Source organism: Grus americana, chromosome 5, assembly GCF_028858705.1.
Source record: "Grus americana isolate bGruAme1 chromosome 5, bGruAme1.mat, whole genome shotgun sequence".
NCBI classification, from domain to species: domain Eukaryota; kingdom Metazoa; phylum Chordata; class Aves; order Gruiformes; family Gruidae; genus Grus; species Grus americana.
The window spans coordinates 14,229,182-14,256,024 of NC_072856.1; the positions used below are offsets into that span (position 1 = coordinate 14,229,182).

Consider the following 26,843-nt stretch of genomic DNA (forward strand, 5'->3'; position numbering starts at 1 on the left):
GAAGGGAATCTCCTGTTAGATAGCAAGATGTGTGGGCCTGGACTTAGGTCTAGGAGTAGGTACAGGAATAGACTGTGTCTAAGAAATAGGCTGAAAGCACCCATTCTCATGGTACAGAAATGGCATGATAGAGCAAAGGCACGCAACCACATCCAGAGTTTCTGGTTTAAGGCAAGTATACAAAACCAGAGCCAAGGTGGAGAAAATAGAGGTAGGAGAAATATACAGCAGCTCATAATCTTCCTACTGGTATTACACTGTAATTGGTTGTGGAGACCTTTGAATGGGATATAGTAAACTACTACAATGGTGAGTTGACTATATTCTCCTCCAATTAGCAGAATTTCTGTGATTGTACTCAGAAAAGACAAGTAGTTATTGCTCAAGGAGAAATTAAAATAATTAAGCAAAGAATATAAAATCAAGTCTTGATCCTAAAATTCCTATACCTTAGGAAAGACTGCTGAATCTATTCTGCATTTACAAATACTGAACAAGACTGGAAAATAGGACAAAGAACATCGCAATAATCTCACAGGAAAGGAAAAAAGCCGAAGTGGATTTTTTTTCTGGACAAGCTAGAAAAAAGCATGATTCAAAACCGTACAGGGATTGAGAGCAGCAAAGGCAAGCTGAATATACATTTTTAGCTATGTTTATAGCAAGAACTCCTTCACTGCCTTTGGGAACAGCAGTGGATTTACAGAGAAAAGCTACGTGAAAGTTTCTTCTTGTGGTTGTGATACACCCGTATGTGGAAATAGTGCTTACAGTTCTAAACTATCATCATAAATTAAAAGAGCTAACTCTGCAAAAGACAAAAATGAATAAATACTGGAGGGGATGAAACTTAGGAAAACGGTGAAACCAAGAGCACAATAAATGGCATTAATATGCAGAAACCTAGAGGTTACAACTTAAATTTCAAGAAATCTTTCCATCAATATCTGGACACATTGTTTTCATCCAAAACATTAGGAAATTTAAAGCCAGATAGGAAAAAATTCTGCAAATGGGAACAATCTTACCTTGACACATTACTTAATGTCTTTTTTCATCCTGAAATTCTGCAACTGGAAAAAAATACACTGGTTAATATATCAACCTTTAATCCCAAAACAATGTTAAATAGCAGCCAGCTATGCTAGATATTTCAGCTGTAGAAAACTCTAGCTCTCACCGGGAAATACTGAACATCTGGCTGGCTACTGATGTTCATTACTAATCAATCTTGATATAATAGAGAAATTCTAGAGGACTGGAAAAAACTATTGTTGTGTAAGTATTTCAGATTATTAAATTGGATCATTAGGCTAATTCTAAGTCAGAGGGAAAATAATGAAAATGTTGATACAGAATGAAAGATGTAAATATAACTAATACTAATACAGATTTTATAGAAAAGACAGTTTGTCAAATGTATTTGATTGCTTAAACAAGACCATAAGTTGGCAGATAATGGTAGAAGTTTGGATTGATATTCTGAGGCTTTTATAAGGCGTTTTGATTTAGAAACCAGAATGACATATAATCAATGTGGTTCTCATTAAATGGATTAAAGACTAGCCAGGAGTTAGATCTCAAAATATCTCAGCAAAAGGGAATTATCACTGGCCAGCTGCATTTTGAGCATAGCCCCCGCAAGAACTGGTTCTTGATTTTTTAATTTTTTTTTTATCCTCCACCCACTTCAATTAGGACTATTTGAATCATGTTTTAACCAAAGGATGTCCTATAGCTCTTGCAACCCAGAAGGCACGTCTAGATACTAGCAAATCCCTGGCTGTCTGATCTAAGAGCACAGGGTGGGATATAGGAAGAATTACCATGAGTCTGGAACTGTAGCACTGAACTCTTCTGTTCAGTATTGCTTCATACTGATGGCACCTAAATTCGGGAGATTCCACAGTTTTTACTAGAGCATTTCACAAGTGCCCAGCCTCAATCTTGATTCCTAAGCGCCACTGTCACCAGTATCTTAGGAGTGGTTTATTCGCAACTTTTGTGGTGTGCTCAATGCACAGCAATCAGGCTCCCCTCTTTCCTCTCCTTTCTGAATCTTAAATCTCCCCTACAGAAAGGCAGTTATTCAGCAAGAGGAGTAGCCTGCCCACCCTCTTCAGATCACCAGAAACACATGTTTGAGATGCTCTCTGTGGGACGTGTGGGTCTGACTACCCTGAGACAGAGTAAGTCATTTAATCTGGACCTGCTGCATCTCAAGTCAATAAGCTATTATATAAGTAGACTGGTATTAGCTCTGTTTGACCCTTCTCTTTTGCTATTTCAAAAGAAAGGAAGTATTTCTGCTCAGATTAAGCTGAAAACATCAGGTCAGCAGAAAATCACCAGTTCCTGCCTTTGAACTTCCCTGCAGCTCCGAGTTGAAGCATAAGCTGTATAAAGAACAAGGTCTAATACTTAGCCCTGTCCTCAAATAGCCGCTTGCTCAGTGTGTCCTTTGTTCTGAACCCTGTTCTGAGGCCCTGCTTCTCCCCGCATGGTGGGAACTGAACATAACATATTTAGAGTGTCAGGTTCTCCTGTAGGGCCTGCATGCATAAATCTTTATTTACCAATAACAATACAGCAATAGCTGTCAAGCCTACAACTTGTGCTTAAAATCCATTTAAAAACTGTTTCTCCCCACCCTATTCCACTCCTCCTCCCAAAAAGGTCTCTTCTCTGGTCAGACTCATGAGCAGCTTTTTTTCTTGACTTGTAGTATAGTTGCATGCAACTTGAACACAAACAGTTTTTTCCAGACTACTTAGGCAGAGATTAATCGTTAGATAATGCTTTGTGTTGAGAGGCAATAGAGGACATGTGTCTGGAAATGCAATAAACTCGCAAAAGAGATTGCCGTAATTGTCAAGAGTACAGCAATAATTGAACACTTTGTTTATGTTACTAAATGAGAAGCAAGCCATAAAAGATCTTAAAAGTGAATTCACACAGTTATCTGATTTACTAGAAAATTATGACCAACTGGGAAGACAGGGCAAGGAACAGGAAAGATTAAAATACTTTCACAGACAATTTGTTTGTCGAGGCTGGAAAAGATAGTTTATTCTGAGTTACAGAAATTTAAATAGATAACTTTAAAACCTTTTTAGCCATGTATATTTAATGGAGAATTATAAAGAACAGCTTAGCTGGAATAATGTAAATGAGATTTCCACAGATGAATCCAAGTATAAACATTTTCAGCCATATTCTCCATGCTTATAAAAATATCCTCTCAAAGTAAAATGGCTTGCTAAGTAATTAAATATTTAAAAGCTGAATCAGAAGTTAGATTCAAAACACACTTCTGGAGTGAGAACATCAACTTTAAACATAGGATGTGTTTCACGTTTTTGGTTGAGGGGGTTTTTTTTGTGAAAACTACATAAAAAGAAACTACTAACTTGTGCACAAATAGAATTTATCTGCAAGTCCTTTACATTTTTGTTGTTCTGACATGAACACATGTAGAAATAGAAAAACTGGATCCTTAGCTGCAAGCTGGAGCAGTGTGCTCCACCTGACCCTTCTCTTCACCGTCTTTCTGCACAGATGAGGTATGGCTGTGGTTGTAATGTCATGCCTAATCTTGGTTTGAGATCTGGAATCACTCCATGAGGAAAACACAGGTGAAATCGTTGTAGTAATGAAGTAAAAAACAAAAACATTTCCATTCGAGCTAGTTGTTCTCCAAGACAATGTCTTCTTCCTGAATCGAAAACAAGGTTTTGGAAAGACTTAAAATGTGTTCAATTACATTTTTCACTCTTCTAATGAATAAGATTGGTCATATCTGTGTTCTAAGAGGAGTTGTATGAACTTGGTAGTAGTATTCTGTAAGAGAGGATAGGTGATAATTTACAGCAAGAAACAGATTTTAGAGAATTTGTTCCTCTCACTACACAAATGGCCATTGTAACTAATTCTGTCAAATTTATTTAGATAAACTCCTAGCTACTTTATCTTGTCTTGAAGTGCCAATCTAGAGAGATGTTTTAAAGAAAATGATACTGTGAATTTCAGCCTTTGTCACCTACTATTTTCTTAATTACTGCTACTGCCAGTCATAATTACCTGACAATGTTTATAACTTAAGTAGAAAGATATGAAACAAGTCTGGAAAATACCTTTAAATATAGTTCCCATTCCATGAATGAGTCATTACAGGGAGTAAATGTGGTAGTGGAAGACACTGATGAATGGATAACAACATCTGGAACTGGTAAGGTCAAACAGGCAAAAAGAAACCTAATGGAATACCCAGTAAAGGTGGACTTCGACAAATCTAACTTTGGCCATTTAGATGTTGTGCATCTATTGCAAGGGAATTGTCTTGTCTCCTATTTTTCTGGAGAAAGAGTATCCCAGATAAGTGAACTAAGTCACCCTCTGCATAAGGCTATATCTATCTATGGACTGCAGAGGTAGCCCTGGCAGTTAGCTTATACAGAACACCTAATTTTTTAGGTTGATAATCATATGTAAGGTAAATTATCCATTCTTATAGTCATCAAAAGACAAATCCATAATGATTTAGGACTGCTAGAATATTTCCTCAGGACAGAATGCAGTGCTACATGCTGATGCCCAACGTAGTTCTGAATAAAATCTGCAATTTCTGGTGCTGATCTAAGTGCTGAAACTTGAAAGCTGGTTGTGTGATGTATTGTAAGTAATGACTTTAGCAGCAAATGACTATTAATTGTGAAGCGAATAACAGCTATGTACTGCAATGATATAAAATGCATAGACTCCTCAGATAAGAAGATATTGTGCTTTTTTGTTAGTTTAAATATAATAATGAGCTCACCTATATAAAATATATTATGCTAAAATGTGTTATGTCCAGAGTAAATTATATTGAATATCTTTCAAAATAGCTGTTTCATTAGAACTGTGGATATTTTATATCATTCTGTCCATTCCTGATTTATTGCCATCACTTATATGTTATACCTCTCTAGATTTATGAAAAGGAACAGTGGAAGGAATCACTCTTACCTAGTGAAAAAGGAATAAATGCATCTTTCTTGACAAACTGCCCGCTGCTGTCCAAAAATCTCTCAGGACAAAACACTTCTGGATTGCTCCAGTATTTTTCGTCAAAATGAACAGAGTAGAGGTTTGTAATGACTGTAGTGCCTTCAGGAATAGAGTAACCACGCACAACAGTATCTTTGGAAGTTGCATGAAAAATACCTAGTGGAGCTATATTACAGAATCTTAGAACTTCATGTAGAACAGCCTCAGTGTATGGCATTTTGCATTTCTCTTCTAAGGCAGGCATTTTGTTTGGGCCGATGACTAAATCAATTTCTTTTTGAACTTGCCCTGTTAGGAACAGGAATAAAAGCTGATGGTTATTGTGTAATATCCTTTATTTTCTAATTTAAGCTATAAAATATGTACTTTTTAAAAGGATACTGAAACATGAAATATCTTATATAAAATACAGCAGCTTATAAGCTTTTAAGTTTAGACTCTGTATTCCGTATCCTGCTAGTAGGAATTATTACTAGCATATATACCAGTAATCTTCATTTTGAAAGTCATTATTCTCAGTAAAATCGTGTTTTAACATCCTTTTCTTTGCTTGTGTATATTTTTATTTCTGGTGCTCTTCAAAACTAAAGAAACAAGTAGAAGATTGCAAAAATAAAGTACATTAAATACTTGAGTGTGAACACAGATAACCCTGAAATTAGCCACTTGAACCTTCCCTCGTCTAATTCTGCTATGATTCTTTAGAATTGTCACAGTGTAAAATCATTCACTCTTAAACTGAAAATACCTGATAGAACACAGCGAGAGTTAAGAGGGACAGGAGTCTGAATTTAATTAAAAACGAACAAATTCAATTAGTTTTTTTAAGCTATTTTAAAAATTACGTTCACAGGTTATTTAAATAATCTCAAAGGCATTCAAACTGCCTCTTCTTTTTCCTGATGCACTTTCTTTGTTGAAACTGCCAGACAGCTCCTAACTAAAACAAAGTTGGACTTTTACAATTCACGTGGAACCCATAATGAAAATCTGGGCAATTGCAGAAAAAGTCTACCAGGATCACCAGGTTTTTCAACCAGAAATGGCAACGTTTCACATCAAAATAAAGAGATAAAATGCAGCTTAGTGAAAGTACATTCTGTGATGTAGTGGTGTATATTGTAATACCTGGACAGAGAAACTCTAAATAAATGAAAGGTAACAGTAATTTTCAATTTTTATCCAGATGAACTGATTTTGAATCCAAATTCAGAAATTGATTGTATCACAAGGTTTGAGATCAGAAGATTATTTTAGGTGAGTGGATCTCCGCAAAATCAGCCAATGCATAGGAGACACGAAACTGCAAAGTTTTCTTGATCTTTATTGAAAAACAGTATCTTGGTCAGATCTTAACAGAGAAGGAATAAGGATGTTCTTGTTTTAAGATGTGGATATTCTTTGTGAGCCAGGACAGACTGATAAGTAACTTCAAATGGACCTTTTTGCATTTGGACTTTTTATATCATGTAATGCATAAATATATTGTACTAATTATGGCACTGAATACATTTTTAATTAAAATATGGACAATGTATATGTGCATCCTAAAACTTAAGTACCTGTAAAATCAGATTCTTTTTTTTTTTCATTTTATTAAATTTTTTTCTTTTTTGGTAGATTTTCTTATTTTACTGTATAAAGCATATAGATGAATCAGTGGAACTCAGAAGCATAAAAGCAACATTTAATTTTTTTAAAACCCATTTGTTTTAAATCATCTGAAATGTGCTGACTGGTTAAAAATAGCAGTCACAGTTTTAAGCTTCCACCAAAAAACTATTAACTGTACTTAGCGAGCTGAAGCAACACATTTCTGTTAAGTATGTCCCTCGAAGTTTTTTAAAATTAACAACTCAAATTCTGTTAGATCTTGATTTTCATCCTAGGCTAGAAGAAAGTTTTCCTATTTTTAATCTTTAATCAGCTTCCTCGTGTTCAATTAACCAGCTAACTAAAATAGTTGAGTAAATGAAAATAAGAAAATGTGTAAGAGGTTATGGCTGTCAGGATATCTGCGCGAACTTTGGTTCTACTTGCTTAGCCAGATATTTTAACCAGCTCAGTGAATATGGGACTTAAAATAATGGTAATAGCAGCACCAAAATAGCTTTGGCATCAACTTCTTTATTTACTCTGAATGATTTTCCCTGTTTATAGCATGTCAGACCTTGACATACACTATCGTCATATTTTAATTTTCATTTTTTTCAAGTAAAGCTGTATTTACCTTAAATGTAAATACAAAATGTGATGTCTAATTTTAAAATAATAATTGTCTTTTGTCCACCCAATTTAAAATAAAAATTATTCTAGCTGAGAAAGTCAGAAGTATAGAGTCATGCACCTACTACCATAAGAAGAAAATATAATCTTTCATACATGAAGATATCTTGTTCCTATGCAGAACTCCAGATTTCCAGAGCCTTATAGCTACAGGTAGTGTTGTTATCCCTGCTCTGAAATTATGATGGTGGTGAAACTGAGGTTAGAGCACATTCTTTGGTCAAAGTATCAGTAGTAACTTTCCAAATTATCTAGGCTGCTCTTTCTCCAAATACTGAAAGTCCCTAGCTGAACTAAGCACTGCTAAGGTTTTGGTGGGAAAAGCAAAGTGGAGGCAGTGAAACAAGAAAAGTGACTGTTCACTTCTAAAATCCAAACTTTTACACAAAATGTCTTGGCTGACTTTCAAATATCTATTGCTGTCTTACTTCAGAATGACTATAACATCTTTTTATTTTTATTTTTAAAAGCTATTTTTGTTCTTCCAAAAGTATAAATATATGTGTCTAAAATATGTAAATCTATTGTGAAGTACTTAAGGATAAAAAGAAATTGTACCTAAACTGTTAGCCACAACCTGATTTTTTTTGCTGATGTTTTCACATTTTTGATTTAGTTTATTAGCTTCATATTTAATTGCATTTATTCATTAACTACATAGATTAGTAGATCATCTGCTTTATTAAATTTATTAAAGCTTCATAAAAATGTATTCACAAAATTATATGTGAAAATTTTATCATCATACTTGACTTTTGATATCTTCTTCATCTGCACATAAATTAAGCTTTCCACATTTGTCCATAGTATATTTGGTAAATGACACAATAGAATAATATATACAAACCTTCCTTTTTGGTTACGACTATGGATCACCGCCCCACTTTGAAAAAGCATTTTGAATTTGCAATAGGAAAGTGTATCAGTTCCTCAAAACGTCAAATTTCTTACCTTGAATGTTTGGATAAAGAGCCATAAATAACACTGCCCATCTTAAAACATTTGTTGTAGTTTCTGTCCCAGCTATGATGAGTTCTCCAACAGAGAAAATTAAGTTTTCTCTTGAATATGTAGATTCCGGATCATTTTTATTGCAATCCATCTCATCTAAATATGCATCTACAAAATGTCGAGGTGACTGAGGCTTCCTGTTTTCAGAGACACGTTCAATAAGCTCATGAAGAAAGTCATAGACTTCAGCTGCATTTTTAAACAGCTGTTGGTGTTTCCCAAATGGCAAGATACCAATCCAAGGAAAAGCATTATATAAAAATACAGAAGCACTAGCAGCTAATTCAATATTTTCACTAAAAATCTCAATCATGTGCTGAAATTCAGTATCTTCGTATGTAAAACGTTCTCCAAAAATAATCAAATTAGTAATGTTTGAAACAGCATTGGTTATCAAGTGCTTAAGATCAAATGGTCTGCCTTTGTATGTATCAATGGCATCAAGAAAAAACATAGATTCTTCTGAAATTTTGTGTTCAAAGGACCTTTGACCATATCCAAAAATTCGAAAGGTATTTACAGCTAATTTGCGATGTTCTGTCCATCCTCTGCCATATTTACTGTTCAGTAAGCCTGAAAAAATATTTTGACACAGCATTTTATGCAACGCTTTATTTTTCCCCCATAAGATAATAAAATCATTTAACAAGACAAAAAATTACACACATGTTGCAATGGAACATGGTCCAAGAGTGACAATCCTTTCCAAATAATATCTTTAAAGAAGCATCAAATATTTTATGAAAGGAGATAAAGAAGTAGAGAAAACGGCTAAAGCAAATGTTTCATGTGATCACAAACCCATCTACTGGACAAAAACTACATCCTTATAAAAAGGACATTAGCACTTACCTCCCATGTTTGTCAGCTTCTTAAACAAGGGAAGAGACGGTCTATCTGCAAAAATTTCGCTTTGATGAACAAGGCATTCTTTTACTGCATCATAGCCATTCAGCACAATAGCAGATATACCTCCAAGATCAAGACTGAATATCTTTGGGGGGGGGAAAAGAAATTGTAAAATGCTACAACTAAATCTTGAGAACAAATAATGAAAACAAGTGAAAACAAGTAATGAAAAAGTGAAGCAACACTAAACATCATCGCAAAATACGGAATAAACTTCAGTAGGGCATACAGGTAACCAGAAGTGATACAACTGTTGCATTACACGGTAGAGTTCGTTGTGAGCTAATTCACTGTCAAAAGATAAAGTAAATTAGCCCACACTGCATTCTGTGCTTTGCTGTGCACTTAAAGCAGCCAGCTCTCCAAAGTAAGGACTGGGGATGCTTTCATATAGTCATTAAAAAAATGTGAATTTGGTACCGCAGTGCATATTTTTCAGAAAAAATGTACTGTCCCCTAACATTAGTAGATATAATTAGATATAAGTATTTACTTATAAGTATATAATATAACATAGCATTATTAGATATAAGGTATAGTTGTTGTATAAGAAATAAAGTACGTACATTGTCTACCTTCCTAATTTGCTGAGACTGTTCCCAGAGGAGGGAGGAAAGCTTTACTGCTCTATCTGTTCCTCCTTCCTGCCTGAATAAAGGTAAATTCCAATAGCTTAATTTGACTGAAGCTACAAGTTCATATCATGAAGACTTCCAAGATGTCACTTAGTCATGGCAGACACAGAAGTGGTATCAGTTGTGAAAACCACTGAGCAGCACCTAGTCCTTTCTGCCTCTGAAGCTGGACACCACCTTACTTTAGACAGGCTTCCAAAGAACCATCAGATGATAGAAGTGAGCGCCATGAGGACAGCCAACAAATGACAGCATAGCCCAGCTAGTCCCATCTCCTGTTTCCAGAAGTGGTTAGCACTAGATGCTTTGAAGAAAGATGTAATACATCCTGCAAAAGGCACATGCAGGGTAAAGAAAATGAAAATCTTAACCTAAGTTTTAAAAATAAAAACCGAGGCTAAACTCAAGATTGGAATCCTGCATCAATTTCCATACTGTATTTTTACCTACACAAATCTCTAGTTTTGCTTTCATCTCAGAGTTGTTGACCTCCACAGTATGAAATAATGTTAGCCTAATTATACATTCTGTGACAACTGGGTTGTCACCGAAAGGGTTGTGAGCCACTGGCTGCCCAGGGAAGTGGCTGAGTCACCGTCCCTGGGGGTATTTAGAGACGTGTGGATGTGGCGCTTAGGGACATGGTTTAGTGGTGGACTTGGCAGTGCTAGGGTAACAGTTGGACTTGATGATCTTAAGGGTCTTTTCCAACCTAAACGATTCTACAATTCTGTGACTACTTTGTTTCAGCAAACTTGATATTTTCACTGTTATAAAGGCTCTTCTTTTGCATGTGACAACAAGACACTCCCATTACATTTCTGCAAACCATTTGTGAGTTTTGTATACTTTGATCATAGCTTATTTATCTTTCTTCCTATGTCATACATAATTTAAAGAAAAAAAATTCTTCACTGTATTTTTCCAGAGCCCTCCAAATCTTGATATGCCGTCTTCAAGTCCCCTCAAGTTCTGCAGGATCCTTTCTGACAGCAGCTGACTAGAACTACATACAGCATTCCAGGCAAGTAGGAAGCTTAGTTCATTTGATGATGCATTTTCCTTCCTATTTGCATTCAATTTGCCTTAGTATTTTGCTTAAAACACATTTAATTATTCCTACTGCCAAAATAAATGAAACAAAAGATAAAACTATCCTTTTGTTTCTGCCATTTAGCATGCTTTTAATTCGTGCACTTTGCCTCGCTTCTCATTCATGACAAGACTGCGACTTATTCTGTTTCTGCTGCATTTCATAAATGATCTAGGCAAAAGCTTTTGTTCTAGCAATGGTTTTATTTCCTTGTTAGGAGTCTTATATTTAAACACTTCATTCATATTTAAACCATCATTTGTCAGACACAAAGCTCAGTCCTTCACTGACCTCCAGCGATAATCCTGCTAAGTAAAACACCACAGGTGTAATAGATAGTCTGGAGATGTACAGGCACGCCGAATGGCTGCGTGCGCGCGCTGACTGGCCAGCTGCTACCAAAACGGGGGGGACGTGTTTAGGTACGTGTACACATACACACTTGCAAATGCTAACACCTGCCTGCCTTGCCCTGCTACATTTAGTTTGGGTTTAACTTTTATGAACCTCCTAAGAATAGATTGTTTGTTTGAAACTGGCTGATGAAAAGAGACATCTGATATATAAGAAAGTATGAAAAAAATCCATTCTTACATAGTTATACTAATTGACTGTAAGTATTCCAAATATCCCACTGAAGGGACTTTGAAGCAATGCGTTTTCAGTGAAAATGTTGCATTATCCAAGTGCCTGCTCTTTGGTCGTTGTAATTTTGTTAATTTTAAGTCATTTGGGCGTGTCCAAGACTTCTGGATGTGAAACAAGTGAGTTACTTCCATTTGCTGCAGGACACCACGTTAAGCATTGTACCAAACCCACGCGAGAAAAGCAGGAGCCAGACGCGCAGGCAGCTCCTCTCGGGGAGCTCTGCCCTAACAGCGGTGAAAACCCCTTCTGCTCTGCCCCTGCTCCCGCGGGAAGCGCTGACCGCAGCACGGCTTTGGCCAGAGCCTTCTGCTCCGGGCCCCGCTACCGACCGGGTACCGGGCCCTTTCCCCTGCTCCCGTTCGCTGGCGGCGCTGCTCCGCCCATGATGCCGCTGCCTCCTCCCCAAGCCGGCGTAACCCAGGGCTGCCGCCTCCGCCGTGCTGCTCGTTCCCCGGCGGGACGCGGGAACCAACGGCCGCTCCGGGCCGGGGCCAGGCGGCGGCACGGCTCCCCCGGCCGGACAAGCCGTGCTGCCGGTGCGTGTCCCGGCTCCGCGGCAGCCCCGGGAACGCCAGGATGGGGACAGCCCGCCCGGCTGCCTCTTCCCCGGGCTCCGCCGCCGGTAACGCTGTCCGTCGCGACCCAGCCCGCCCCGCTCCCGCTCCTGGGGGCCCCGCGGAGGCGGCAGACGCCGCCGGAGCGGCGGTACCTGCCCGTGGATCTGGCTCTGCCGCCGCATGTAGACGTGCGGCTGCTCCGAGCCCAGGGCGTGGATGTTGCCGATCAGGGGCAGCCCCGCGGGGCCGGGCGGGAAGCCGGGCGGCCGCCGCTGCTTCAGCAGCTGCCGCACCACCAGCGCCAGCACCACCGCCAGCAGCAGGAGGCAGGCGCCGCTCCCCGCCGCCGCCGCGCCCGGGCTCCCCGCCGCCGCCGGCCACATCGCCCCGCGCCGCCGCCGCGCCGCTTCCTCCTGCCGCCGTCCCCGGCCCGCCGCCCTCATTGGGCGGTGACAGCACCGCCCCGCGCTCATTGGCCCGCGGGGGCTCCGCCCCCTCGCGTCAGGCCGGGGACGGGACGGGACGGGACGGTGGGAGCGCGCGGCGGGGCAGCGCGCGGCCGGTGGTTCGTGCCGGGGTCGCGGTCCGCCCCGCCCGGGCAGAGCTGGGAAGCCTCGGGAAGGAGCGGTCCCTCTGCGGCCTGGCGGAGGGCGGAAAGCGGGTCTCGGCCCCGTGTGGTTTGGTTTTGCTTTTTTTTTTTTTTTTCTTCTGGACTGCTGTTAAAAGTTGCTCCCTTCAGGTTTATGAAGTGCTGAAAAGCCCCTGCGGACTGCGTGCTTCATATGTTGACCTTGACGACCGAGAAAAGTACCAAAGATTTATTTGCTCGTTGTTCACGTTGCTGAGGAAGCAAACATCCAGAGTTCTGAGATGTCTTTCCCAGACCCTCTTCGGGCCTGGGGAGCCTTGAGCCAATAAATCCCGCTGCGTTTCCCTCTGCCTTTTCCATCCCCAACGTTGGGAATCTGACAGATTTCTGCTGGGAGGTGGGTGGGTGCCAGCTTCACGTGTCGTGCCTGTAATTCCCTGTATTGCGCAGCCTGTGCTCGGGTCATCTGAGCCAGCGCACAGCGAGAACAGGCCTCGTGTCCCTGCGCTCGCAGACAGCTCAGCACAGGAGGAAACGTCCCCAGTTCATGTGATCAAGCAGCAAGGAAATCACACGTAATGTGTAAGAGCTATTGTTACTCAGAGGGATGATGCCTCAGGAAAAAGGACTTGAGTTTCTGAAGAGACCAAGATCGTTTAGTGCAGAGCTAAGAAAGCAATGCTGTTATGCCACGTGATGTCCTGCTAAAACACTTCATAAAAAACTCAACTTTGTTTTGCTATTCCGTAACTGCTGTGTTACAAGCAATTTTAGGCATAACAGAGGCATTCCTGCCCTGTTAAAATGTCTATGCTATGTCTTTCCAACTTGAGACTTTTTATTGAATTCAGCTGAGTATCTTTACATACATTCGTAAGAATGTTGATAAGATCTAAACTAATAAAAATTTATGCTGATTGAACATTTAACTGATCAAAATGCACTACATACTTGATAATCTAACCATCAAATGCTTAATTCTCAGTACGTTCCCGTTGAGGGACATTCTGCTTTCAATGTGGTGGTACTGACCTGACAGTCCATGGCACAAAAGCTGAGGAGGGCCCCAGATGTTGCTCAGAAGGCAGGTGGCTGAGAACTCAAACACGGCAGAGGCCATCGCTTTGAGAGTACAGAGAGGAGGTAAGAGCTGCGGGTACAACAGGGAACAAGGAGGGGAGCTGGGAAGTGACAACGTGTAACTTTGGCTGGCAATCTGGCCACAAGGCATTGGTGAGGCTTCAGGGCAATCAAACTGGTTATCTGGGTGCTTGCTGAATAGACCACAAGGCTGTGAAGTGTAAAAAGAGAACAGGATTCAAAGAGCGTACTCACTCACGTTTGCCCAGGGTGGGCAGATGGAGAAGGAAAGATAAATGGCACGTGTATATTACAGACCAATACACCAGCAAGTTTCAATGAAGGCAAGTGCAATGATGCTGATCCCGTTTTCTCAGCTGGAGTTGATGATGCCCGTGTGTTGTCATGCACTGAAGGCTGATTGGGCTGGTTGGCTGGACCAGGGTCTGTGCTGGTTTCCATGGGTGAATACAGTGAGAGACTCTGATTTGCATCAGTGTCTTCGTCCTAGCTGCAAAATGCCAGTAAAGCATGTGTCAATGCCAACGTCATACATCAAAATCTTACCCAGTTTTTCAGAATACAAAGAAGCGGCTCGAGCACTGCTGGAGGTTTTTTGTTTGGTTTTTTTCATTCTTCTTCTGAGTTACTTCTTCATCCTTTCTTCTAGTATGATGCCGCCTGGTGTCTAAACTGAATTACTTGGGCCATACCTGCAAAAAACATCAGTATTTCAATGTCAGTGCCTTGAGATTTCTCACCAAAGGGCAAGGCAAGACATTCAGAACCTCAGCTTGGCTCCAGCCAGAGGCAGAATGAGGAGAAACGGCCAAGGATTAAAACAAGGTGTGCAATGTGCTTAAGCAGTTGTGCTGAAGCATGCAAACTCAAACGGATAGATTTAAACCTAATTACTTACACATATTTAAACAAAGAGGGGGTGTCGTCCAAACACTTTAGCTCAGCATATTCAGGTGAATGCAGGTATACAAACTGGCTGGTCAGAAAACACTTCAAAACAATGTGAGAAAGACTAATTCACAGCCTACAATTATATAGAATGAACTTGCAAGATGAAATTGCTGTTGATTATAGTGGGAGTAGAAACATTAATGTGCCAGATACATCATGCAATTATATGGTTTATGGTATGGTGTATATGCATACGGTTATTATTGCAGTCTCAGTTAGAAGGATGTAAATAATTTATGTACATCAGCTTCTGTCTTTGGAAAAAAGAGGTTGGTACTTTTCTCCCCTCATCCTCCCCTCGATAAGATGATACTTGAATAGTTCTCAAAGTGTCTGAGGAAACATAGGAAGAGGTATTATTGCTTTGATTGATTTTTACTGCTTATCTTTAATGTTCTGTTATTTAACTGTGTAATACTTCACATGCACCCAAAGTTCTAGATGATCATGCATCTCTGTAAGAAAAGATAGGAAAGGTGATTGACAATTTTAGCAGCAAGCATTTTGAAGGGGAAAAACAGGGGAAAAATAACAAAGGAAAGACCCAAGAGGAGGAAAAAAGATAGAGAAGAAAAGTCCAAATGTTTGGTTAAAAAGGAAGGAATAGACTTCTATGGGGAAAAAAGCAGACAAGATTTGACAATTATCTTCAGGCAGGGGAGACAACAGTCAAAACTGACCTTACCGTACTGTTTTAGCCTTGGTGATGGAGAAAAGACAGTGGTGTTATCCACTGTAAAAGAGGAAGAGAAACCGAAGAGCATGATTGCAGAACAGTAAAATCAGGTTTGGTCAAGCCAAATGTGAAAAGGTGGTGAATCAGCTAAGATTAAAGATCTGAGAACCTCTAAAGCATTCATGATTAAATGGAGGAAAAAAGGACCAGCATGGATAAATATGACTGAAAGTTGTCAAAAGTAAGTGATAAATAAACCTTTGTGGACAGATGAAATCACTTAAGAACGCAGGTTTAGGGATGCAAGACTCCAAGGGCAGGATTCCTTGCCAGTTTCTGACTGATACTTCTTTTTGTTCTTTCATTCCTTCAGAAGTGTGGGGGCAGCTTGTGCTGAATTGCTTCTTTGGGAAGGTTTTACTCAATCATGGATGATCAAATAAGCAAACTCATAGGATGAGTAAAGGTTTTTTGATTTCAATTATAAAAATGATGGCTGAGTAAAGAAACCCATTAAAGCATGTATCTTTATTAAATTCTAAAACATTCTAGTCATCAAGATTTACAATTACTTTGCATTGTAAATTCTGAAAGGAGAAGTCAGAGACAATCAAGTAACAGGAAATTATTGTGTTCCTGTCCTCAAGAAAAGCAGAAAGCAATTATTTGATGGGGAATGACTACAACTACATATGCATAGCTTTGACTTTTGAAGAAATGTACTGACTGATGTAGCTGGTTTTTTAGTAACACTATTAAGATCCTGATCATAACTCTATTACACTCTTGGGGAGAAAAATTAAGTAGTTTCCAAGTTCCATTAAATATCTCACAAACTTGTATTCAGCTACAGTTTGAAACAGGCTTCAGCTTTTTTACTCTTTAGCGTTGACATCATTGCTGCACTTCTAGAAAACAAGGTAAGCCAAGCCGTTATCAGGCTAAAGTGCTTTCCTTTCCTATAGTAATGTCTCTTGTCCAGTGAAGTCATGCCATTATTTATAAAATGTCATAGAGGAAAACAGCTTCTTTATAGCCAGACACTTAAAGACTTTGCTCCTTTTCTTTGAGGGCAGAGCGGGGAAAAGAAAGAGATCTGTATAGACGTTTGTAAAATAGGCATGCTTCTCATTGAAGAAATTCATTTCATAAGCCCACTGACAAGTTGAGTCATGTGCAGATGTTCTCTACTACACTCACACACCTATATCACCATAGTGAACGATCGATTTCTATGTTACAATTATCTCCTCAGCTAAGCCTATAATGATGATGGTGCTTTATAGATTTGCTAAAACAGAAAAACACATCCAGTCTTTTCCTTGTGAATTTGGTGATCGGTTGCTGATAAAAAAACCCTTTTCATTAATCACAGTCCTTCTGTGCCTAAACATTTTATGTTTGTCAGGCAGACTCAGAAAGCTGACGCTGGCTTAAAGACTGTAACTTCAGAAATAGTTTTTGGCATATTTTATTTGCTGGCTCTTTTAGAGTATACTTAGGTCAATTTTATGCATAAATTTAGAAATTTATCTTTTTAATTGATAGTCTCATATGACTATTGGTTCCCAGAAACTCTGCTGTAAGTAGATTAGCAAATACTATGTTGTAATAGCCTTTGCCTTCATCTGCTATTTACCAGCACTGAAAGGAGAGACATCTTTTTTGGTCCCCGATTTAGCTGAAGGTACAGGCTAAATCGTTGCCCTTGCACAAGTTCCTTTTGTCAAGAATCAAATAATTAAACAGGCAGCTGAGAAACAACTGCACCCGGTCCTCCTCACACAGAGGGCAGTACTGGGAACAGCAGGGATGTATAGCTGGAGTACCTAACAATGCTGGGGCAACTGAGTGGTCCTGGAAAGGACGAAGAAAAATACTAAGTTACACTGTGGCTTAATCACACCTCAGCACTATCAAGACAAAGAATGAAATGATGACATGCGATCTTCCACCCTTCTTATATCCTGTAAAGAACAATCATGGGATTAACTTGAGTACTTATGATATAGTTTCTCACCATATTTTTGCTGACATGTGCTGATGACATGTAAGATTGTAGCATAGCACCTGTGCAAGCAATCAAATAGAAGTTTTATAACTACACTATTGCTTAACAAGGTTAATTTTCTGTTCTGAGGTTGTTTTCCAGATAAGGAGTTTGTTGAACTCTTATGTTACCTGCAGAATGCATAAAACTGAAGTGGAAATAGGTGCTGATTTTGAAATATTTTCAGTGAGATTTTCCTCCATAGTTCATCCCCTTTGTGGCTGCCCTGGTCACGCTGCAAGTCTGACCCTGGCTGTGTTTGGTGAGCTACGAGTTCCTCTGGAGGAATTCCCCCTGTCAGCCCACTGGAGGTGCAGCCTGTGACAGAACTGGGCCTGGCTGGAGCGCGGCTGAGTTTTGCAAATTGTCAGAGGGTGGGAGCGTGTTGCCAGGTAGCGTGAGGTAGGGCTGGAGCCTCTGCCAACCTGCTCAGAGGCGGAGCTGCGGTAACGCAGGACAGAAGGTGACAGACCCATAGACAGCTTCCTTGTGGTCTGCCCCTTCTGCCTTGCCAAGCAAACCTCAGTGCGGGACAGTGGGGCCCAGTTTGTTTTAAAAGATTATTCCGCACTGGATTTGGAATATGTAGAGGGAAACTGCTGCAAAACCTACTGAGCCAAAAAGCTCAGTAGGAACGTTTCAGTGAGATTAAAACAACGCACCACTGATCTTCTGTTTAAAATGTCTTCTGGAAGCTTTTCTAAGGCATTTTGGAAGAAAATCTGCTTCCAGATTGATTCACTGATTTCTCAGTAATTAGTTCAAAAGCAGTTCCACTTTCTCAAAAGTAGTCACTGAAGCTGCCTAAATCCAGATTTAGTGCCCATGAAAAAGGAAACGCTTTAGTATTGGGATCTATATCAGTGTTCTGGTTCTCAGGCAAGTACTGCATTTTTATAAAAAAGAGGCTCTCATTTTTGGGCCAAATTTAAACAGAACTACAAGATGGATAGGTAAAATGTTATTTGTGTGGATAAGCATGATGTCAGTTCATTCTAAATCTGAATATGGCCTTTTGGAGGCTATGGAAGCAGAAATAAGAAAAGGATTAGACCAATTAGGGGTATAAGTTTTGCGAAAGCAAATGCTAACAGAAGTTTGGATGGTAGGTAAGGTGTTTTGTTTCAGAGTTTGAGCTAGTCTCTAGCTATTAAAATTATAGAATCACATAAATTAGAGGTGAAAGATACAAAGAGAGCATATTTAGTTGATTATGTTCCTTCCCCAGAGCATATCAACTATCCATGTCATTCCTGACAGGTGTTAGTCTACATGCCCTAAAACCCTCCAGTAAAAGATATGCCATAACTGCAATGCAACCTATTCTTATATGTCAGTAACCTCAATTGTAGAAAGCTCTTTCTAATGTGTGGTATCTCCTTTGTTGCCTTTTAAGCCCATATAAATTCATTGTTTTCAATATAGTACCAGAGTGTAGAGTATTACTGCTTCATGGCAAGTATTTATATTTTTGTTATCACATTTCTCGATAGTCTTTCCTTCTGTTAACTGTTTCCCCCATCTTTTAGTTTCTTCTCCTAAATCATGTTATGGGATCTATGATAATCTGACTGGTATTTTTCTGGGCTTTTTTCAACCTGCCCAAGTCTTTTTGAGGTATGGCATGCTGTGCTGAACAGAGTACACCAGCAGATCTAGAACTTACTAGCGACAAGTCAAGTGTAAGAATTACCTCTCAGGCCTTAAACACGACACTCCTGTTAATACACAGCTTGCTTTTACAACAGCACAATGTCGTTAAGTCTGGCTTAGTTTATGTCATTTTCTGCGGAACAGATTACAACAAAACGTTAGAAAGATGCTTTCACAGGAGCTCAATAGTGCTCACTTTCCCCCACGTGGCTTGTGGAGTCTTCTTAGGTGGCAGCGTTTTTTGGCCGTTCATGGAGACAAGATCCTGAATTAGACAGACTGGGCACAGGCATCCACCAGAAACGCAGATAAGTAACTCACTCCCCAGCTTCTCTTCATAAAGAAAGACCATGTGATTTTTACAGCTGGTTTCATCACGAATTGTCCTTATCTGCAAAAGGCTTAATTAGGCACTATGAGGAACAAGCTTGGAGAGAGCAGAGACCTGAATCGCGCTCACCTCCCTTGTGAAAGAACTTACCGTGCCTGTGGATAGTAGCATCGTCACTGTGACCCTTTCCTTTTTGTAGGGTTGTCTCTTGTCAGATATGAGCCATTCTTGGGAATGGAGATTTTCTCTGTGCAGCTCACAGTCTTGTCTGTCTTGAAGAATTACATTTTATTATTGAACAATAATTGCAACATAATATATAAATGTGATATTTTTGTTTAACAGCATGTCAGCTGGTAACATTTAAGAACCTCGCTGCAGCGTCTACGGCTTGTTGACATAATGGCAATATTGACAGTAGAAAAAATGGTTGCACTTTAAAATGAATTTGTTAGTTAAATAATATCAAAATAATATCAAACAGAAGAAGTTGTATCTAGTGTAGAGAAAGAAAGTAATTTTAAAGTAGGACAGATTTTTCTTATTCCCTACAAATTTAAATAAATTTATTTGAAGAGGAAATTCCTTTTACTTGGAGCTGCAAGGTGCATGAGATAATCTGATTTCTTTAAAAAAAATCCAATCATTCTGTAGCTTTTCATTTCATCTGCTTTGAACCTACACTTATTGATTATTTTACCTGATACATTATCAAGCACTGAAAAAAAAAAACCCAGAACAAGTTCCTTCGAACAGATTGTTTCAGTAAATGACTTGCCGTATTAGTGCAGTGCCCACCAGTACCCCTCTGTGCTAGGTTTTCCTAGTTTGGGATTTATCTAGCAAAAGGAGACCATTATCCTGTGCAAATCCTGTAGCTTGTTTACAGCTTCAAAAATAGACAAACTGGTCTTTGGAGTTCTTTGTACTGGGTAAACTGTCTTTCTTCTCTGTCTTATGTAAAAGAGAAGAGAGGTTTGCAAAAAAGAAAATGTATCTGGTGAGACCAGATGACGTATAGCTGAGGAGAAAAAATAGGACAAGCGTTCCAGCTGGGAGTCCCTCCATTAGTCCTGGCAAGGAGCAGCCAAAGCGCTTGCCAACATCCAAGCACTATTTCATCTATACGTGCACAAAGGTAGATCTCTTGGCATTCATACCTGTTGCTTTAAATTTACATTTCTTCCTGTGAAAGCTTAAAGTAGCAATGTTGGCACCTGAAATCCTGTGATCACTTCGTCCCACAGACTCCAGCCCGAGGCTGAGGCGTGCTGGCAAGAGGAGAACTTGAATCAACCACAAGATGAAATACAACTTTTTCCTCCCTGAAGAACTGAAATATGCTATTCCAACACAGTCATACGGATTTTTTTAAGGTTAAACCAGGAATATTCTATGTTGACAAGGAGTAAATAAATCCCCAAAGCAAATGGGAACTATTAACTGTTAACATAGGAAGAGGGAAGGAACAGTGGGGTTAGAGAAATGTCTGACTGGAAGCCCAGTCATTTAAGTTCCCGCACTTTATTTCTGTTGGCGTAGCTGTACAAGTCACGTTAAAACAGCAAAAGCGATGCTGAGCCGTTTCTTTAGGCGCTACCTAATGTTTGTAAATGCAACCTCAGAAAAACTAGATTAAAAATCGGAATAGGAGTCGTGGAAACGGAAGAGATTCAAAATCAAATATTTAAACTACTTCTCCCGGGGGATTCCCCTGATGAGCATACTATGCGATGGAGCTGCTATTTCAAACGAAATTTTAAATTTGTCAGTGCGGGGGGGAGGAGGAAGCCTCCCGGGGAGGGCAGAGGCGAGCGGTGCCGGTTAAAGCGAGCGAAGGGAGCAGGCGGGGGGCGGGGGGGGGGGGGGGAGTTGCGGTGCAGCCGCGCCGGTGCGGGCACCTCTTACCGCCGCTCCAGCAGCGCCGGTGGCGGGGCGAGCCCAGATCTCCGCGGGCGCTTTACTCGGAGCCTCCAAACGCTGCCTGTGGGCACGGAGCAAGCCCGGAGCCGTCACAGCCCCACGCACTGTGCGCTTAACGGTCTCCCCGCCCCGCGCCGTGCTGCTCTGCGCTCGTTTCCTCCCCATCGCTGCGGGCCGCAGGTGAGCTCGGCAGGTCGGAGCGCAGACCTCCCCCCAACCCGAGGGCTCTAACTCATGAAAAGCTACGAAGCTGTTTTAGAAAAAAACACCCGCTATTGTCATCTGAAAAACAAAACCAGAACAAAACACCCCAAAACACAACAAAACCAGAACCCAACCCCCAAAAACCTAAACGGTTTTGCAATCGTCGTTCTGCAAGACGAGCGCGGAGAAGTTGCGCAGCGCCCGCCGTCGCGCCGCCCCTGCCACGGGAAGGGAGGGGACACGGGTGGCTGAGCGGGTGCTGGCGCCCCGAAAGGCTGACAGCGAGGGGAAGAAGAAACCCTCGTCGGATGATGTGTCACTCGCGTGTGGCTCTGCAGTATGTTCGTGTTCTAGTTTAAACTTCAAAGCTAAAATCGCCTCAACAAAAGAATACCCGCCCCGCGGTTCTCCCCAACTTTATTCACCTCCCGGTGAAACACACGATTCCTGTCGTCGGGGGCGACCCGTGTCATCGGCTTCTGCAAAAACAGAAATGAAGAAACGCCGGGAGGTCCCCAGGAAAGCTTCCCCATCCATTCTAAGTAGCGAAACGAGCGATCTAGCTGCGCTCGGCACCTGTCCCGCGGTGCGGCGCGGTGCGGCCGCGCAATGTGCGCGGGGCTCCGCTCGCTGCGGTGTCACCGCCGGGGCCCGGCGGCAGCGGCCGCAGCAGCGCAGCACAGGCGTTACTCACCGCTGCCGCGGGCGGTGCCCGCAGCCGCCGGCAACGGCGGTGATGGTGAAGGGCCACGGCGATGCAGGGGAGCGAGGCAGGGACGGGAACGGGCGGAGCCGCGCCGGGCCGGGGGACCCGGGGACGCTCAGCGCGTCTCCCCGCGTTGCAGCCGCGGTCCCTGCGCGCCCCTCCGCCCGATCCATCGCCCGCTGCCGGGGCTCGGGACCGCGCTTGGGCATCCCCTCTGCCGGTGCCGCCGACCTCGGCAAACGCCCTGCGACTTACGGCGGGCAGGAAAGGCGCTCCCTGCCCCCGGGCGGAGCAGGCCGCCTGGCCCGCTTCTCCCCCGTCCCCGCGCCCGCTCCGGCGGGCAGCAGTTTTCTCCCACCCCCTTTTCCGCGCCGCGTCTCCCCGTGGCCGCCCCCGCCGGGCGGGTACTTGCCGCGCCCGGGCAAACATCCTGCGCGGGCAGGTGCAGCGCCGCCGCGCCATGACAAAGGGCCCTCCGCGGGTGATGCATGGGGCGGCGGGCAGCTGCCCGGTAATCCCCGCCGGCGGGGCTCAGCGTTACGCCGGGTGGAGGCGACCCTCCCCTTTCCGGGTGTCTCTTCCGTGCACGGACGGGCACTGCACCTGCCCCTGGAGTTGTGTGGTGATGATGATGAGGATGATGGTTTCCTCTAGGATCGCGGAGTTACGCCGCGGACCAGTCCCGGGGGAGGCGGTGCGGGCGCACGGCAGGGCACAGGGCGGAGAGCGACTCGCTGGCGCCGCGGGGCTGCCCGCAGGTCCCAAGGGTCGCTTCGCTCCGGGTCCCTCTCCTGCCGGGGAAGCGAGGGGCTCCAGGGGTGCACCCTTCGGGCCGGGACCAGCGCTGCCCCGCCCGCCCCGGCGGCTGGCGCGGCGCCCGGGGAGGCAGCGGTGCCCCTGCCCCGCTGCACACCCTGTCCGGCCCCGGCCCCCGCCCGCGCGGGATCCCCGCCCGCCCAAATCAGCCGCTGTCGGGGCGCCGGGAAGGCGGCTGGGTACAACCGGACTCCCCGCCGAAGCCGCTGCGGCTGCCGGACGGGCTGGGAGTGCGGCCCTGGGGGGGGGGGGATTCCCGGGGAGGGAGCGGCCCCGCTCTGCAATGCGGTCCCTCTGCTGCAGAGGTCGCCACGCGTGAGCGATCCCGCGGGGGAGCGGAGCCGGGCCGCGGCCGTGCGGCGGGAATGGCCCCCCTCCACCCCGCAGTGCCCCCGGCGGCGCCTCGCCCCCCCCCCCCCGCCGGATTTTTTTTTGTGAATGGGACGCTCACGGAACGGGCATGACGTCACCGCCGAGCCGGGCTTTGGTGTCCAATGACGGGTCGGGCGGGTCGGGCCTCGTCGGTCGGGCGGCCGAGGCGGTGATTGGCTGGCGGGCCCTCGCGGGCGCCCACGCAGGCTGCCGCGGCGGCAGGTATAAAGGGGAGCCGGCGGGCAGTGCGTGGTACCGCGGCTCGGCGGCGCCACCGGCATCCTCCTCCTCCTCCTCCTCCCCCCCACCACCACCGCACCGCCGGTAAGCACCGCGCCGCCGTCCGGGGCTGGCCCTGGCCGCGGCTCCCTGCGTGCGGCGTTCGCGTGAGTCCCGTTTCTCTCCCGGGCTGCGGAGCTTTGCAGGGGGCCGTCGTTCGTGTGCTTGTGTCCGCGTGTGCAAGGAAGGCGGGAGAAAGTTAGTCCTCGGTCTCTCCTTTCCTTTTCCCCGCCGACACGACGTGGGGTGTCCCGCCAGGCGTGCGGGGCGGCTCTCGGTGCAGAGATCTCCCCGGTGCCGGGCTGGGTGCTCTGCCGGTGCTGGGCACCGTCCCCGCGCCCCGAGGGAAGCGGGGCAGCCTTCGGAAGGTGCCTCGTCGTTCCGGTGAGCCCCGTCGAGAATTGGGAGGTAGCAAAAATGAAGCTGATGCGGTAGTTAATGATGTGCTCGTTTGACTCTAGGTGCTCTGAGACGAGGAAGTGTATCTCAAAGCAGATTATCTTCAGTTATATATATATTTACAGGTTTTGGTTTTCATGACTGATTTTTAACTTATTCTTTTTCTGATTTCAGAGTAGAAATATTTATTGAAATTAAGCTACTTAATTCTTACAGTGTAATCTGAACTGGGATGTTAGTGTGCTAACTGCCAAGAAACAAGCAGTTTCAGGTAAAGTGCTAACAGTGGCACTTCATTCTTAAAAATATTAATCACTAAACATGTGTTTTTTCTTGTGACTCTTATCCCAGAGCTGTGCCCATTCGTGTTGGACCCACTGAATATGATATTGTGGGCCACAGTGACAGGAATGTGTTTTCCTCCAATTTGAGGGGAAGGCTGCATTAAGTTGAATGCAGATAGCTGTGCAGAACTGCAGCTCTGAAAAGCTGCATTTTTATCCCCTGTAATAGCTAAATTATTTTTAAATGGTGACAAAACCAAAGCATGATAGCAATAATAAAAAGGTAGTATTTTTTTAAAAAACCTGTTAGTATTTGCGTTACTTGTGCTAGGAAACGATGACCTCTTTAGTAGATTGTACGGGATTGAGAGGGTTGGAAAACAGCCATTGCTTGATGTACCTCTTTGTTGTAGAGCGGAAATCATGGTTATGCTGAAGATTTCATCTTTCCTTGCTGTTTATGCCTTGGTTGTGTGCCAGATGGACAGCTTCCAGGCAGCCCCAGTCAGGTAAGAGGCTGGTCCTGTTGCCGAGTACTATACCTGAATGGTACAAAACCATTTATATCCTTTAGAGATCTAGGAGGGAATTAGACTACCGTGAATGAGAACTGGCATCTTTGGATGCTGTCTCTGGCACTGTGGCTTTTTAACGGCATATATAAAATGCCAAATGCTGCGTGTGAGGATGCTTTACCTAGTCACGCCAGTGAAAGACACTGTCAATGACATGCAGTAATGCATCACAAACCCTTTCCTGTGCGTGGCTCTCTGCAGCAGTCCTGGTTTTACTCATCCTGGTTTGCTTGCCTCTCCTTAGACCTGGCTTGGAGTCCGTAACAGATCGAGTGACGCTCAGTGATTACGAAGCTCGGAGGTTATTAAATGCGCTGGTGAAAGAGTTCATACAGATGACAGCGGAAGAGCTGGAGCAAGCCTCTGAGGGGAACAGGTAAGGACTGCAGTCGTGGGGCAGGAGAAGGGCAAGGGGGGAATGTTGTGCGTTTGATATTTAGCAAAAGTCATCTGAACAGACCCTCTGCAGGTCAAGATTTTTTCTTTTCTTGGGGTTATGGCTAACTGTGGTCACCTAACTGGTAAAGGATGATACTGCAGAGGCATTCTAATGTTGGTATTGGGAGAATGGCTTCCACCTAGTTAACCTGCTTCTATCTGTCTTTTATAACTGAAAGTGGAGGGCGATTTGAGCTTGAATGAGGGGGTTATGTTAAAATATGGCAGCAAAAGGTATGTCTTCCTAGTGGGAGTGTTAGGGGGCATTCAGTCACTCTTGGATTCTCTGTCGTGAAAGTGCATGCTGTTGTAAGGCATGGAAAGCCCCTGGCAGAGGGAACGTGTTTCTCCTAATGCACGCAGCACCACTCTCTCCCCGTAGACCAAAGGCATGCAAGAGCATTTGCATTATCCTAACAGGATTTGTATTGCGAAGCATGACGGTGATGTATGAGAGACCGAGCAGCATGATGAATAGATGGGAAGTAAAATTTCCTGACCTCTGACTATGAGCATCCAAAAGGCTAATGAATTTGCTTTTCAACAAAGTTGAATTAATCAAAAGTTAGTGTTTTCCTTCTGACTGCATTTGTATGAACTTTCCCTGCATGGAATGTGATGTGGAGGGTTTGGGTTTTTTAATTTTTTAAGTTTCTTAACTGTAGATATTTATCTAGGGAAGAAATGCATGAACATGCATGTTTGAGATTACTCTTTCTTTGGGCATGTTTTCTTTTTCCCCCCCTGCAGCCTGGATAGACCTATTTCCAAACGCTGTGCCAGTCTGAGTACTTGTGTGCTGGGCAAACTGTCTCAAGAATTGCACAAATTGCAAACTTACCCTCGCACTGACGTCGGGGCTGGAACTCCTGGCAAGAAACGAAATGTGCTGAGTGACGTGGAACACGCGCGCTATGCAAACTATGGGGAACCCCTAGGAAACAACTAGACATGCTTATTTCTCCCCTTTTCCCTTTTTTAACCTGATGCATGTGGATCTAACGTTGATTGCTAACTTTGCTATGTTCTTTTGATTCTGTTTTCGACAGAGAATGTTTGAGATGGACCCAGTGTTAGGAAGACAGAGAACATAACATGCCTACCAAGCTAGGGGAAAAAATAAATAAATAAAAATGAACAGCACTGCCTTGAGATTTCAAATGATTTTCTTAGACACTGATTAAAAATCTAAACAAGGCTTTTCATTTCTGGCTGCTAAATGTACCAGTAGACTCATCTTCTGTGCCTGCCTGTGCACTTGTTCAATAAACCTATTTTTCTATAAGGATTTAGATCTGCTTGGCTTAA

At 43.2% G+C, this 26,843-nt stretch overlaps 2 protein-coding genes and 1 long non-coding RNA gene across 13 annotated transcripts; 1 reads left to right on the top strand and 2 right to left on the bottom strand.

Moving 5' to 3' along the window:
• The first annotated feature begins 640 nt into the window (after window positions 1–640).
• CALCA (calcitonin related polypeptide alpha) lies at window positions 641–26,843 on the top strand. 6 transcript variants are annotated; one of them, XM_054828023.1, is made up of 6 exons: window positions 641–1,278; window positions 2,078–2,189; window positions 10,819–10,914; window positions 24,936–25,031; window positions 25,342–25,473; window positions 26,286–26,843. In XM_054828023.1, exons 4-6 carry the CDS (start codon window positions 24,946–24,948, stop codon window positions 26,482–26,484), a joined length of 417 nt encoding a protein of 138 aa, XP_054683998.1. In that variant the 5' UTR covers window positions 641–1,278; window positions 2,078–2,189; window positions 10,819–10,914; window positions 24,936–24,945; the 3' UTR covers window positions 26,485–26,843. The 6 variants fall into 6 exon arrangements, with proteins under 6 accessions (XP_054683998.1, XP_054683997.1, XP_054683999.1 ...); XM_054828022.1 differs by lacking the exon at window positions 2,078–2,189 and having other exon boundaries at window positions 642–1,278; XM_054828024.1 differs by lacking the exons at window positions 641–1,278; window positions 2,078–2,189 and adding an exon at window positions 6,234–6,306.
• On the bottom strand, window positions 2,206–12,646 carry LOC129207293 (vitamin D 25-hydroxylase). Of its 5 annotated transcripts, none has more exons than XM_054828010.1 (5): window positions 12,341–12,646; window positions 9,199–9,340; window positions 8,287–8,919; window positions 5,008–5,337; window positions 2,206–3,715 (listed from the first exon to the last, which is right to left on the bottom strand). In XM_054828010.1, exons 1-5 carry the CDS (start codon window positions 12,629–12,631, stop codon window positions 3,540–3,542), a joined length of 1,572 nt encoding a protein of 523 aa, XP_054683985.1. In that variant the 5' UTR covers window positions 12,632–12,646; the 3' UTR covers window positions 2,206–3,539. The 5 variants fall into 5 exon arrangements, with proteins under 5 accessions (XP_054683985.1, XP_054683988.1, XP_054683986.1 ...); XM_054828013.1 differs by having other exon boundaries at window positions 8,287–8,483; window positions 9,199–9,243; window positions 12,341–12,481; XM_054828011.1 differs by having other exon boundaries at window positions 9,199–9,243; window positions 12,341–12,475.
• On the bottom strand, window positions 13,914–21,548 carry LOC129207300 (uncharacterized). 2 transcript variants are annotated; one of them, XR_008577422.1, is made up of 5 exons: window positions 21,448–21,548; window positions 20,700–20,810; window positions 19,690–19,811; window positions 14,176–19,599; window positions 13,914–14,068 (listed from the first exon to the last, which is right to left on the bottom strand). It is a non-coding gene; the product is annotated as an uncharacterized LOC129207300 (long non-coding RNA). The 2 variants fall into 2 exon arrangements; XR_008577421.1 differs by lacking the exon at window positions 21,448–21,548 and having other exon boundaries at window positions 14,176–14,570; window positions 14,777–19,599; window positions 20,700–21,187.

Bases quoted from the DNA above. Each gene is read 5' to 3' on its own strand.
- CALCA (XM_054828023.1), top strand. From the start codon at position 24,946: ATGGTTATGCTGAAGATTTCATCTTTCCTTGCTGTTTATGCCTTGGTT. The intron at 25,032-25,341 runs GTAAGAGGCTGG...GCCTCTCCTTAG, and splicing joins TTCCAGGCAGCCCCAGTCAG to ACCTGGCTTGGAGTCCGTAA. The intron at 25,474-26,285 runs GTAAGGACTGCA...CCCCCCCTGCAG, and splicing joins CAAGCCTCTGAGGGGAACAG to CCTGGATAGACCTATTTCCA.
- LOC129207293 (XM_054828010.1), bottom strand. From the start codon at position 12,631: ATGAGGGCGGCGGGCCGGGGACGGCGGCAGGAGGAAGCGGCGCGGCGG. The intron at 5,338-8,286 runs GTAAGAAATTTG...TGTTCCTAACAG, and splicing joins TCTTTATCCAAACATTCAAG to GGCAAGTTCAAAAAGAAATT. The intron at 3,716-5,007 runs GTAAGAGTGATT...TTTTCGATTCAG, and splicing joins ATTTATTCCTTTTTCACTAG to GAAGAAGACATTGTCTTGGA.